General features: G+C 40.1%; 1 protein-coding gene across 2 annotated transcripts in view; it reads right to left on the bottom strand.

Moving 5' to 3' along the window:
• sec23a (Sec23 homolog A, coat complex II component) overlaps positions 1 to 14859 on the bottom strand; it is a 102240-nt gene that overhangs the window by 81750 nt on the left and 5631 nt on the right. The window contains exons 1-3 of one of the 2 annotated variants that reach the window (XM_041214621.1): positions 14471 to 14609; positions 3340 to 3581; positions 1840 to 1897 (exon numbers count right to left, since the gene is read on the bottom strand). In XM_041214621.1, the coding sequence (XP_041070555.1) occupies positions 1840 to 1897; positions 3340 to 3560 (279 nt within the window). In that variant the 5' untranslated portion in view covers positions 3561 to 3581; positions 14471 to 14609. Of the gene's footprint in view, positions 1 to 1839; positions 1898 to 3339; positions 3582 to 14470; positions 14610 to 14859 lie in introns of those variants that run through there. The other variant, XM_041214620.1, reaches the window with a different exon arrangement.

Below are 14859 nucleotides of genomic sequence, written 5' to 3'. Positions count from 1 at the left end.
GAATTCGCCTAACATCTGCTGTTGGGAAAATACTGGAGTCCATAATTAAGGTTTGAATGACTGAAGATCTTTTAACATTTTCAGTTGAATAGAAAACAACCAGCATGGATTTGTAAAGGCTCTGTCATGCTTGTTGAACCTGATCGAATTTTATGAAGAAGTAATTAAAGTGTTAGACAGGGAATTTTTATGGATATCTTTAAGTGGACTTCCAGAAGGTACTGGATAAAGTCCCTCAGAAGAGAAGACAGTTCTAGGGCATCTTGTAGCATCCCTGCCCCTGAGCCAGGAGCTCCAGGTTCAAGTCCCACTCCAGGACTTGATGGTCAAGGTTCATATCGCGGCCAGACTGGTTCACTATCAACTTCTAAACCCTTCCAACGTACGCCAAAGGCAGGCTGTAAGAGCAGGAGAGACTTCTGGTCAGCCATGTGATGGAAAGAAATTGGAGCTTCTACCATCACCATCCACAGCTCCAGGCTACAACCTGCATATAAAAGTGTATGTTGGCACAGCAACTCAGACTCCTGGAGGGCCAGTTGGCTCAATTGGCTGGGGAGTGTAAATCAGATTAGTGTCAACAGCACAGGGTTCAATCCCCATTCCGGCTGCAGTGGATTCGGGGCCTGTCTCCTTGTCCTTCTCATGGTGGTGATCATGTGCTGTGGGCTGAACCTGCCTTCGGGCACAAAATTCAAGTAGTAAAAGAAGAGGAGGCTGTTAGCTGAAGTTAAAGTTCATGGAATCGAAGGCAAACTATTGCCCTGTTTAGACAACTGGCTGAGTGGCAGGAAACAGAGACTAGGGATAATGGGTAGCCACTCTAATTGACAGGATGTGACTGGTGGCATCCCAGAAGGATGTGTGCTGGGACCTCAGCTATCCACTGCATTCAATAACAATTATGATAGATAGAAAGCCACATGTCCAAAGTTGCTAATGGCAGAAGATGAATAGCATTCTAAGTGATGTAGATTGAAGTGCAAAATAATAAAGATGCCAATAGATTAATAGATTAAATGAATGGACAAAACCATGGCAAATAGATTTAAACGTAGGAAAATGTGAGGTTGTCCACTTTAAACCACAAATGGATAGAAGAAAGTACTTTCTAAATTAAGAATTCCATAAATTTCTAATTTCAGTTATACAAGCCCTAGTTAGATCACATCTGGACTACTGTCAACAACAGTTCTCAGTACCATACCTTAGCAAGGATATGTTGGCCTTAGAGGGAGTGTAGATATACTAAAATGATTTCCAGACTCCCAAAGGTTAAGTTAAGAGGAGAGGTGGCACAAATTAAGGTTGTTTCCCCTGGAATTTAAATATTTGAGGGGAGTTTTGGTCAAAGTTTAAAATACTAAGGGGAACTGATTGAGAGAAACCATTTCCACTTATTTGAAAGTCTAAGACTAAATGGGACACAGTTAAAAATTAGAGCTAGATCTTTCGGGGTGAAATTATGAAACACTTTTACACACAAAGGGCGGTAGAAGGATGCTAGATCAATTGTTAATCTTAAATCTGAGATTAATAGATTTTTGTTAATCTAAAGATATCAATGAATATGGGGCAAGGGCCAGTATATGGAGTTAGTTTGCAGAGCAGCCATGAGCTCATTGAATGGTAGGACAGGTTCAAGGGGCCAAATTGCCTACTCCTGTTCCTGTGTTCCTATTCTCCAGTAGAAAGGTTGAGTAACACATGGATCTAAAACCATGTTTTTCCAGTAATTAAAGACTGTCTAATGAGTTAGATTCAGATCATAAACCTTTCCCAGACAATCTATTCATGTTACAAAATTTCTGAATAGACACAAACTATCATACCATTTACCTGATTTCTCTGATAGCAGAAATTACAAGCCCACAGTTTTGCTTTGTAATCTACTTGGCTGAAAACAAACAAAAATCAGTTAGGGAAAACAAAACAGAAAAGCTGATTCTACCATAGTGTAGAAACCTGCGCCTTACTCAATTTATCTCAGTATTTTTTAAAATATTCATTAATGGGGACATCACTGGCTGGGCCAGCATCTATTGCCCATCCTTAATTGCCCTTGAGAATTGGGTACCTTGCTAGGCCAGTTCAGAGGGCGTTTATGAGTCAACCACATTGTTGTGGGTCTAGAGTCACATGTAGGCCAGGCCAGGTAAGGACAGTAGATTTCCTTCCTTAAAAGGCGTTAGTGAACCAGATGGGTTTTTATGACAATCGACAATGGTTTTATGGTCATCATTAGACACTTGAATTCAAATTCCACCATCTACCATGATAGGATTTGAACCCAGGTCCTCAGAGCATTACCCTGGGTCTCTGAATTATTAGTCTGGTGACAATACCACTATGCCACCGCCTCCCCGGTATGCAGAAAGAGAAATAAATAATTACTGTGGAGTCAATTTTACCTAGATTTTTTTCTCACATCAGTAACTATCTCCAAATTTCCCTCCTTAAGGTAATGATTCATACAGGGTATAGCTCTAACAACAGGATCATACCATAACTTGAATCTAATGCCAATTCTGGTATGAGCTAAAACAGGGATGGCAGATAATCAATTTACCGTGAGGGTCATCATGCAACATCCACAGAAGCCAACTTCCAACTTGTGTGCTAAGTGGGAACACATTCCACTTTTCTACCTCCCTAGTAGGAGAACTCTAGCAAAGATTGGGGTTCAGGCATGGCACATTTCTAGTGATGTACAGCTCAGTGCCTCACCATGTTATCCATTTATCCTACAAATCATCAGGAGTTCATCCTAACAGCTACTGTTAAGGTGCACAGTCGTGTTAAAGAAAGACTCAATTGCTATATTATATTATAAGCTTAAATATACACATTTATAAAAACACTATGCTCAGAAGGTGCATACTCAAAACATCAACCTGTCTTTTCTCTTTATTTTTATTTGTTCACGGGATATGGCCATTGCTGGCTAGGCCAGCATTTATTGCCCATCCCTAATTGCACACGAGGTGGTAGTGGTGAGCCACCGTTGTGAACCGCTGCAGTACTTTTACTGTAGGAACATCGATGGTGCTGTTAGGAAGGGAGCTCCAAGATTTTGACCCAGCAAAGGAACGGCGATATAGTTCCAAGTCAGTATTCCCAGAATTTGTATTCTTTTCCTAGTCATCCTTATTTATATGAATTGGAAGGATCTTGAAAGAAATTTCACATTTTAAGATGTGAATGTCAATCCTTTGTACCAAAATAAAATTTGTAAATTCTTTATAGAAAGCATATATTAGAGAAAAAGCTGTTATCCATGCTGCAGTATGAGGTATTTACTGGTTAATTCTTTTGTTTGAATCTGTATTACTAGCTTACCATAATGGATTCAAAACCGCACGGCAGGTTGCTCTACTGCAAAGCACAGGTTCATACTGAATTGGAGGTAAGTCAGGTCGCTCTTTTAATGGCGTGAACAAGGTACCCAAAGGAACAACCATTCGGGTTGCCTCTAAACGACTCGACGGCCAAACATTCCAGCTTAACCGGACTCCATCCCGATCTTCATTCTGCTGGATGAACTCTATAAAAGTTGCCATTATGACTGCACAATCATAAATCTGTGAAAGAAAATAATCCACTTTTAAAAATGTGACAAAATGAAGTTACCGGTATAGATACTCTGGCTTTAAAATAGACAAGCTTGGAAGTGCTGTCTTGAATGTTAATGAAGGTGCAAGTTATAAAATGCAACTTTTAATGTTAGCTTTTTGCTCCTGTAGCATTTGCACTCATGCAATTTAAGATGTTATAAATTTGAGCTGAGTGGCAACAGCTCAATCTTGGGCTGAGAGAAAGCAATGGAAAATGTGCATGTATTCAGTTTTGAAGTTGGACAAGAGATTTTTTTTGCCCTAAAATACATACTTGTGCCAAGTAAAAGTATTTGTTGATACCTTGAGAGAGTTTGGTGCTGGTGGGAGTTGAAGCCAGGGGTTCACATGCACAAATCGCAGAGGCAGCTGGCCATTTAAATCAACAGCTGCCTCCACTGACTTACAATTTTTGAACCCTGTGTGAATCCCAGGGTGCATACCAGGTAAGAGGAGATCTGAACTTGGGGGATTCTTTCCATAGCCAGCAACCCCTTTGGAAGGGCAAGGTACTACTTTAGATAGGGTCACCGGACACCTTTGGGAGAGGTCAGGGATTGTTAGAATTAAACATGATTATGTACTTTTTACGCAAAAACTCATCGGAACTGTCCAACTGTCAAGCAACTGTCCAGCAGTCCAGGAAGTGTCCAAGGATACTAGGTGGGTTGGCACGGAGGAGGTATGGGCAAAGTTTGGTGTGTGGGCAGCTTGGGTTGGCACTAAGTTGGCAGAGGTACAAGGGGCCATGGGGATGGATACAGGGGCATGCAATGGCATGGGTGGCTCATAGGGAGTGTGTGGGGGTGAGGGGGATGATGGCCTGAAGGATTTTTTGTTTTATTATACTTTTGATTTATTTACACAGTGCCAGAGTACAGAGGCAGGCCTTGGGTCCAGCCTGCCTCTGCGCCCAGAAGCCTCTTTGTTCCTGAGTCACCCACCCAGGCTCCCATTTCAGGCCCCCTGTCCCACCTGACCGATAATTTGAGTTGTGGGCGAACATTTTTAAAAGTTGGGTTCACCAAGCCAGGAAATCTCCCAATTCTGCGAACCCAACCCAGGGATGAAAATCTGGGTCTTCCTATTCGGCAAACATGAGGTCAGCAGTAGTTAATTGGATATTAATTTTGTTTAATTGGATGTAGATAGTGGGCATTAACTAGGGATTCACTTGGGCTACTATACTTGGTGCATGTTTGTAATGTGTGCCTTTGTGAACAAATGATTATAAAAGTGTGCAAAGGTTGACTGCTGTTTAATCCTTCACCACTGGGCTTTCTGAAGAGCAAGTGACATTGGCTCAGAAGAGGGTGGCCCAAAGCAAGGGGCTAATCAGGGGTGTAAGAGATAGGTAGAATCCAAGAATAGAAGAGTGGTAGTAGTTTAGAGTTCTACAGTCAGAGGATAGATGGGCTTTGTTGCAACCGTGACTCAGCGTCTAGAATGATAAGTTGCCTTCCTGGTGCCAGGGTGAAATACTTCAAGGGCAGGAGGAAAAACTTTACTGAACTGAAATGGCACCGATGTCCAGGCAAGGGCTAGGAACATGTCAATAAAACAGTGGAGGAGGATTTAAAATCATAAGCTGCGATTTTCTGTGCACGCTGGCTTCGGACGTGTTCAGTGGCGTGCACGGGCAATACGGTGCGATCAGTTTCACGACAGCGTGAAACCAGTTTGCAATCATCCACTCTGCCCCCCAATAGTAGGCCACGTTTCTTGCCATCGGACATTGGGAACCTCACTGTAATACATCTGCATATCATTATTAGGCCAAGTGAAGAGGCTGAAGGACAAGGGTACCCAAGGATGTGCGTAGGGGCACATGTTGATCTGTGCAAGTGGCCTCAAGATGGGGAGGGCTGTGGAGGCAGTCTCCAGAGAAGATGAGGCCAGATGGACATGTGAGGGTATGGTTGAGGGAATGGGTGGTGATGTTCCTTGAGCTGGCAGTGAGTGAGGTGCCAGCAAATGTGCGATGGGCTCGAACATGAGAGTTTAGGGTACTGAGATAGTTGCCATACTCTAGCTGCACGAATGAGATCATTCATCCTCCATCTGCTTGGGATAGCCAACCTCTTCGGTGCAGCACTGGCATTAAACACCGTTGCCATCACCTACAAAGCCAGAGTGGTAACGTTGCTGCCCCTCCTGCAGCCAGACTGGGGGTAGAGGAAATCACAGCGGGCCTCCAAAGGCACTCAAGGGCTGCAACTTTCTTGCCTTTCTGGGCTATGTCTTCTTTGCTGCAGTCCTGGCCTGGAAGCACTGAGTGAGGCTGTACTTTAAATGTGATTCCTGTTGTGATGAGGTGGCAGCGTGACAGGTGAATCGGAGCCCACCCACCATCAAAGCAGCGTGTATCCCAGGAATGTATAATTAATGCGGCGGGTTTGGGACAGTACGGCGTGAAAAGCCGCCATGGCGACCAACTGGTAAAATGTCGTCTTTCCCGTCCGCCACCGCACTTAGTGCAAATCTGGGATGATTCCGCCCATAAGGAGGGAAATGGGGAAAGTCTAGCTTTGAAATTAGAGTGTTAATGGAGCTATTGGGATAGAAGCAAGGCATAACTGACAGTCATAAGTGAGATAATACTAACAGAGAAAATCTGATCCAACAAGTCTGCAATACTTGAACAACACTTCAATTTTACTGAGATAAAAGCAAAATACTGCTAATGCTGGAAATCTAAAGCCTGAAACTTCAATTTTACTGCTTGCTAAATTTAGCTCCATCAATAGTCACATAAGGTACCTTGATAATGCATTGAACACTTCAAACCACAGTGAAAACTGTGAAGGGACGAGAGGAAAGAAGCAATTAATCATTATTTAATATCAGTACTGCTTCCACTGTATATCACACAAGGGCACCATAAACAAATACCTACAGTTTGTGGCCTTTCCCAGGTTTGATCTTAGGTTTTCCCAACAAAATGATCTAATTGGTATAGAATTTTAGTAAAATCATTCCATCAAATAATCAAAAGCGTGTTGCTTAAATATGTGCATACATCAAGTCCTGAGAGTAAAAAGCATTAAAACTGAATTTTTATTTTGCTATTTCTGGCAACACATTCTTTCCATTGACACTTACACATTATAGTTACCATAAACTTGTGGTTTTTTGTGCCCATCCAAAAAGCTGCATAACAATTTACTAGCATATAAACATAGAAAATAAGAGCAGGTGTAGGCCATTTGGCCCCTCAAGCCTGTTCTGCCATTCATTATGATCATGGCTGATCAACCAACTCAATAGCCTGCTCCCGCTTTCTCCCCATATCCCTTGATACCCTTTGCCCCAAGAGCTATATCTAACACCTTCTTGAAAACATACAGTGTTTTGGTCTCAACTACTTTCTGTGGTCGTGAATTCCACAGGCTCATCACTCTCTGGGTGAAGAAATTTCTCCTCATCCCAGTCCTAAATGTTCGACCGTATGTCCTCAGACTGTGACCCCTGGTTCTGGACTCCCCCACCATCGGGAACATCCTTCCTGCATCTACCCCGTTTAGTCCTGTTAGAATTTTATAGGTTTCTATGAGATCCCCCTCCTTCTTCTGAACTCCAGCAAATATAATCCTAACCGACTCAATCTCTCCTCATATGTCAATACCACCATCTCAGGAATCAGTCTGGTAAACCTTCGCTGCACTCCCTCTATAGCAAGAACATCCTTCCTCAGATAAGGACACCAAAACTGCACACAATATTCCAGGTGTGGTCTCACCAAGGCCCTGTATAAAAAGTGTTGAGTTGAGCTGAGTGTACACGAACTCAGACTTTGTCCTTACAGATCACGTGTTAAGAAATAACAGATAAATTCCTTGAACTTTGTTCATGGGGTGAATTAGATGATTAGATACTGCGCCAAATTATTGTTGGACTTGCCTTAGACTACATAAAATAAGCAATCTATTTGCTCCAAACAGATCAATCGAAATATGGATATAGACAGCACTCCGTCTACTGGCACAAGTGACCTTGCCTACATTTAAATATTTATACTAACAAAATATCTATGCCACTTTTGAATAACATTAAACTAGCATCCCATAATACTCAAATTGATCACAAAATCAAAATGGAAATATCAATTGATCTGTCTCATTGGGTGGTGGTGGTGATTGGGGGTGGGGTTGCAAGGGATGGGATGGAGAAAAGAATTCTTGACACTATTCTGTAGAACAGGCGGGTGGAAGCTCATTCTCCAGCGGAGCAGAAACATAGATCTAGGAAGAGGTCTTGGATGCATTCTAAAAAGCATTTCCCAGTTTGACCAAGTGCTTCACCTTTATTCCAGAGCCTAGTTCGGAATATCACTACCATAAACATATCAGTCATATTTAAATAATGATGGTACAGTTATGTAAAATGTAACATAACTGTTATTTAAAAATTTGCATATATACTGACTTTCATCACCTCTCCTTGAATTGCCCCAAAGCACTTCATGTGAAACTAGTTAATTTGAAGTGCAGTGGCTTGAATGACAGTATTCAGTAGCAATTTGGTACACAGTTGGTTCCCATAAACAGTAATGAATTTCCAGGTAACTTTTTTATGGCATTGGTAGGTTGAAGAATGGAAGTACCCCATGCTTCAAACCCTGCCATAAGATCTTTAATATTCACCTGAACTACTGGAGCAAGCAAATGGGGCTTGGTTTGAGAACAACAGAAGAACTTTATACAAATATATTTTACGATTTTACACACTTAAGTTAAATGTTTCTTAAGTTAAATCTTGCTAACTTATGTTTCCCTATGACTTTCCATAATCCTGGTTGCGCTTTGGCACATGCAATTCAGTTATCAGCAACTTGCAATATTGCTCCCTAAACTCCCATTTCTGTGCATAATAATGAAGAACAGCCAAAGACAACTGCCACGTAGTAATCTTTCCTGTCAGAGAAACTCCTAACACTCCTACCAATAGCTTTATACCATCCCTACCGATATCATCACTCTAGCCACGTGTCTACATCTCCCCTCATTCTGAGTACTTTTATCTTTGCCATGTCACAGAACAAACTCCTAACCTATAAAGTTGGCTGTTCATTCATGAACTTTGTTCTCCATTATATCATTTTTTTTTTTAAGTAACATAAAGCAATTTGACTATATAGAGCTTGAGATAAAATACAAGACACTCATCTGTGTTGCAAAAATGTTCACCTTATTTGAGTACACTGCATACATGAGATCACATCACTGAACCCCTTCCAATCTGAAAATTTGACTTCACTGCATATTGTACAAAAAAATAACTTGGCTGCTATTCAACTCTCAGCAAAAAATTTGTGAACTTTGTTTCCCAAAGCAAAGCTTACATCTTACAGCTTCTGATCCAAACAGTGTAAAACAGGCACATGTACCAATTTCTTCTTTACAACGCGGAAATAACTGTCTCCAAATTTAGAAGTACACTGCATTGATTGCAGATGACCAAACGCATCAGAACTTTAATGTGAGGGTGTTTTCCTCAAACATGACACCCTTACAGTATTTTCAGTTTGAAGATGTGGCATTTGAATGCCCAATTGTATCTGTTACTTAAACTATTCTCTTCTCACACCTGTAGCCTCACAACTCAAAGCACTCTTCCTCCTGCTTCTCTTCACTCTCCTACAATCTCTGCACCATTATCTTCCCTTCAACTCACCTCCCACTCTCATCACTACTACAACCCTCACTTACCCATGCTTATATATTGCACATATCTGCATTGTTCAACCATGTTAGGCAGGTCCTTAAATCCGCAAGGTTACCAGTAACCCTGGAGTGAGTGGTCAGCTTCAGTAACACAACAGTGGCATCTTTATTTTATTCTAATGAGATGTTTTAATACTTTCAGTGTGCATCTGCTGTACTAAACCCTTTAAACCCATTTTACACCTCTGTAATGGGAATAGCACAACTGAATTTCTCGGCCCATTGATTTCTCATCAATTACCGCATATACTCATATACCATGCAAAAGTCAACCAATGATTTTTGGCCTAAACACCTGTAGTTTTTCACACATCTCCAGTAAAAGTCAACATTACTAGAAATCATAGCCCAAAAATTTCAGAACCAAAGTATAATCTCTACAAGCACATAAAAAAATTAAATTAGTTATTAATTTAAAAAAATACAATTAGCATATTTCCTCCTTCTATGAATGTTATATATTTAAATGAGATCACCTCTCTAATTCTAAACTCAAGAGAATATAGGCTCATTCTACTCAATCTCTCCTCATAGGACAAACCTCTCATCTCAAGAATCAATCTAATGAACCTCTGTTGTATTCCCTCATTAGTTAGTGTATCATTTCTCAGGTAAGGTGGCCATAACTGTTTACAGAGCTCCTGATGTAGTCTCAATAATGCCATATATAATTGCAGATAGATTTTCTCACTCTTGTCCTTTATTGCAGGAGTTTGGAGTATAACATAATTAGACCATAAGGTGTAGAAGCAGAAGTAGGCCATTTGGTCCATCAAGTCTGCTCTGCCATTCAATGAGATCATTGCTGATCCGATAATCTTCAACTCCACTTTGCTGTCTTTTCTCCATAACCCTTGATTCTCTTACTGATTGAAAATCTATCTGAGTCTTTAGCCCCATTAGTTTCTCTAGTACTTTTTCTCCAGTGATAATTATTGTATTTATTTCCTCCCCCACCTCTGTTACCCCTTGATTATTTAGTATTTTTGAAATGCTATTAGTATCTCCTACCATGAAGACTGATGCAAAGTATTCAACTCCTCTGCCGTTTCCTGGTTCCCCGTTATTATATCCCCAGACCGGAAGGGGCCTATGTTCATTTTGGCCTCTGTCTTCCATTTTACATATTTAAAGAAGCTCTTACTGTCTGTTTTTAATATTACTTGCTAGTTTACCCTCCAAGTTTATTTTCTCTCTTTTTTTGGTCATCTTTTGTTTGTTTTTAAAACTTTCCCAATTTCTCTGGCTAACCAATAATCTTTGCCACATAGTATCAAATTGAAAGAAAAAAACATACAATCCCTAATTTCTTTGGTTAACCATGGATGGTTTATCCCGTTCCTAGAACCCTTCTTCATCATTGGGATATATCTTTGTTGTGATTCATGAACTATTTTCTGGAAAGTCTGCTATTGTTCATCAACCGTCTTTTCTGCTAAACTCCTAAATTCCCTTTGTGATTCATGTAAAAGGAACACAGAGTCCCTCTGAACACCAACATTTACTAGCTTCACATCTTTTTAAAAATACTGATTTTCCATTCTTCCTAGTGAACAATTTCACACTTCCAAGGTTATACTCCATCTGCCACCTCTTGCCCAATCAATTAGCCTAAACACTAGACTAGACGCGGATTACAAATACTTATTTTTGTAATAAACCCATTTTCAGCTACATTAAAAGTGCACCAGGTTACCACACTCAAATATAACAAAATGTTTTTTTTAAGTGTTTTAAAATGCTGCCTGATTGAACTGGCGCATGGGACATTTGTATTTGGTGATATGTAAATTAGGTTGAGCAGAAAATTGAGCAAGAAAAAATCGTGTTAAAACTAGCTCAATTTTGCCCGCGATTTGCACCCAGATTGCCAACACACAAAGCGGAAACTCTTGACCCACTTGATGGTATCTCTTGGTGAGATCAAGTGGGTCGGAATGGCAGTGGGAAATGTATGTTGGGACCAAAACTCCCTTCAATTTCCCTGTATGAGTGACCCATTTGTTGAACTGTACAGTCCTTTAAGATGGCCACACATGCATGCACCTTAAAGGGAACGCTGCCTATGCATGACTGTTTCCTGCAAGGCACATTCCTGACTGCAGTGTGACCATCTAGAGGAATGTTGGTTGGGAGAAATAACACTGGAAGTAGTAAATTTGGCATCCTGCAAAGGGAGTTTTGCAATTAGGAGATTGATTAAAGAGCAAGGCCTCAAAAGGTAATAAATCTCAGGATAACGCCCAGTGCCATGCACTGGTTTAGATAGGGATAGTAACAGGAGGGAGTTTTTAAAAAGTGGTTAGAAAGAAAGGTTAAAAAGACGGAAAAGCTCTGATTTCAGAAAACCTAGGACCATTTAGCCAGAAAAAGAGGGATAGGCTTCACCAGAACAAAATTATTGGTGGAAGAGTAAATGATGTGGTGGGGGAAGTGTTTAAACTAAAACAGCAGAGGGGATAAAAAAAACAGGTAAGGAAGGAAAGCCAGAACAATGAATGCAGAAAAGGTAACAGAGTGAAACAGGAAAGTTACATAGAACAGATCACCAACAAAAGGGATAAAAAACAATAAGATTAACAGACAGCAGCAAGCTTGAGTTGCAAGTGCACAAAGAATTGAGACTAAAATTGGTGAACTAAAGATAAAAATTGTTAAGGAGAATAATATAAAAGCATTAAAAGAGAAGTGATTTGACAGATGTTGCTTCAGCTAAAGCAAGACTGGATGCAAAGCATTCTTAGTTACAAAATTAAGATAGACTATGAAAAAAGGGAAAGTTGATGAGAGTAATCAAACATTTAATCACGAGGGTGCTAAAGGGGTGATGCAAAAGTTGAATTCATTTGCTAAGAGTTTGAATTAAAAAAGGGAATGATTATTTTTTTGGGGACATATGCATCAAACAATGGAAAAAGGTTAGCCAAAAGTAACATTAAAAACTGCAAAAAACATAAATGATTGATTTTAATTATTCAAAGGTTGGGGAAAAGTAATGAGTGTGGTAGCAGCGAGTGGGGGAGATACGAAACAAAATTTTGCCAGAGTTTTAACAGAGGTGTCTGGCTAACAAAAAAAATTTACAGTACAAAATTTACAATAACACATTGGTCTAATGTACTACAGGATGGCAACTGCATGACTGGACATGTTCAAAACCATGTCTTTGCATGTTAGCAAATTTTAAAATGTCTTGCTCAGTTGCAGAAAGTTACATCCCATTGTTTACTGAATAATTATAATTGTTTTAAAGAAATTCCCTAGAGATGTTTTTGAGGTATTTCAGCAAAAACATGTTTGTTAGTAATTGAAACCTCTATTCCTCCTAGGACATCAAATGGAAATAGTTTATTAAACATAATGTTGCCTTTTGGGATTTTATTTGTTCTAAATTTGCTCCAGCCCAGGAATGTTTTCTTTGCAACACCTGCCTTTACCTCCTCACAATCCAAGGCCCTAAACACTCCTTCCAAGTGAAACAAGTATTTATGGTACTTCTTTCCATTCAGTATACTACACTGTATTAACTGCTCACAATGCCTTCTGATCTACCTAGGGGCTTTTGTAGAACACCACCATTCAGTCTTCAAGCCTGACCTCGAGTTTCTGGTTGCCAGCCATTTTAATTTTCCACCTTGCTCCCATGCTGACCTCTCTGGAACACTATCGGAAACCAAGGGACAATAATGCTCAATACAAGTTTGAGGAACAGCACCCCATCTTTCAGCTCGGCACTTTACAGCCTTCTGGGCTCAATAGTTTGAACAATTGCTTACTGTAACCTTTGCCCACATTTTGTTTCCTTTTTCTTTACAGTTTCTGGTTCTATGGTGTTGTTTTCTTTTTTCGCTTTCAGTTAGCAAACTAGTGATTATTTTCTTATCCAGACCTCCGCCTCTAGACATTTATTCCTTTATTTATCCCAGTACCACTCCTCTGGCCTTACACCATCAACCCGTTTGACATTTAATCTAGTCTTCCACCCGATTTCCTTTTTTGTATTTTTCCACACATCCCTTTCACTTGCTTTAAATCTATTACATTTCTAACTTTTCCCAGTTCTGATGAAAGGTCATCGAACTAAATCATTCACACTGTTTCCCCCTCCACAGATGCCAAATATTTCCACCATTTTTTTGTTTTTTTAAGATTGCCAGCATCTGCAGTATTTGGCTTTTATGTTTTTTTCACACCCGGGTTGGCTTCCCACACCAAGATACATAATTAAATGTCCAACCACAATCATGAGTTAAACAACATCCAAAATACTGCTTAGTACATGATGTGTTGATTTATTGTATTTTGTTTAAAAGAGTCATTGCTAACATTTTCGTACCTGACAGACCTCAATTTTGATTTAAAAGTCACTTATTTTGCTGTACCAAATTATTAAAAAGCACATTTAACATTTGTTTAAATGGGTCACTGATTATTCTGACCACATAGATAAATCTCACAAACAGCTGCCTGCCCATGAAATAACATTTTCATTCATGACATTGTATAATTTTTGATGGGAAGCATTTCACTTCACTTAAATGAAATGCATGGGTCTTAGAACAAACATACTAGTATTTAATATAAGCAGGTCAAGTTGCACAAACCCATTTTTCCTTAAATCCTAAGAAACACTATGAGGCAAAGAATTAAAATGGCTAACAACAGTAAAAGTAGTTACAAAAATAGCAAGAAAAACACAAGTGATGCAACTGACTCAATATTAGACATGGAAATTTATGTTCTGTCGAAGGGTCATGAGGACTCGAAACTTCAACTCTTTTCTTCTCCGCCGATGCTGCCAGACCTGCTGAGTTTTTCCAGGTAATTGTGTTTTTGTTTTTGTTATGGAAATTTATGTATTGCCTTTTACAACCTCAGGAGGTCCTGACCAATGAATGACTTCTAAAACATAGCCAGTGTTGTAATGTATACAATACAGCTGCCCATTTGCACACAGCAGGTCCCACAAATAGTGATGAAACAGATAACCAGATCATCTGCATTGGACCAGTTGGTGAAGGACAAATAATGGTCAGGTCACCAGGAGAATTCCCCTGAACTGTATCGAATAGTTCCATATGATCTTTTACATCCACCTGAAGAGGACAATGAGACCTCCGTTTAACATCTCACCTGAAAGGGCACATTTCTAACAGTGCAGCCTTCCCTCAGTACAATGGCTCATTGGCAGCCTAGATTACGTGGTCAAGTGGGGTTCGAACCCATAATCTTTCTGACTCAGAGGCAAAGGTTCAAGAAACACAGCTTCAACTGGTTCACCAGATCACTGTAGATACTAAACAACCATTACATCTTGGATTCCATGCACAAACATCTGAGTTATTACTGGGAGAGCTTGAAGTGACAATTACTGGACACATGCGCACACCCAGAGCCCAGTGATACTGGCACCTCTCACACACACACCCCCCCAGAGCCCAGTGATACTGGCACCTGACATACACACACACACAACCCCAGAGCCCAGTAATACTGGCACCACTCTCTCTCACACACACACC

This window comes from Carcharodon carcharias, chromosome 20 (genome assembly GCF_017639515.1).
Source record: "Carcharodon carcharias isolate sCarCar2 chromosome 20, sCarCar2.pri, whole genome shotgun sequence".
Taxonomy (NCBI): domain Eukaryota; kingdom Metazoa; phylum Chordata; class Chondrichthyes; order Lamniformes; family Lamnidae; genus Carcharodon; species Carcharodon carcharias.
The sequence above is the reverse complement of the archived record's forward strand: the minus strand, read 5'-3'. Positions and strand labels throughout refer to the sequence as shown.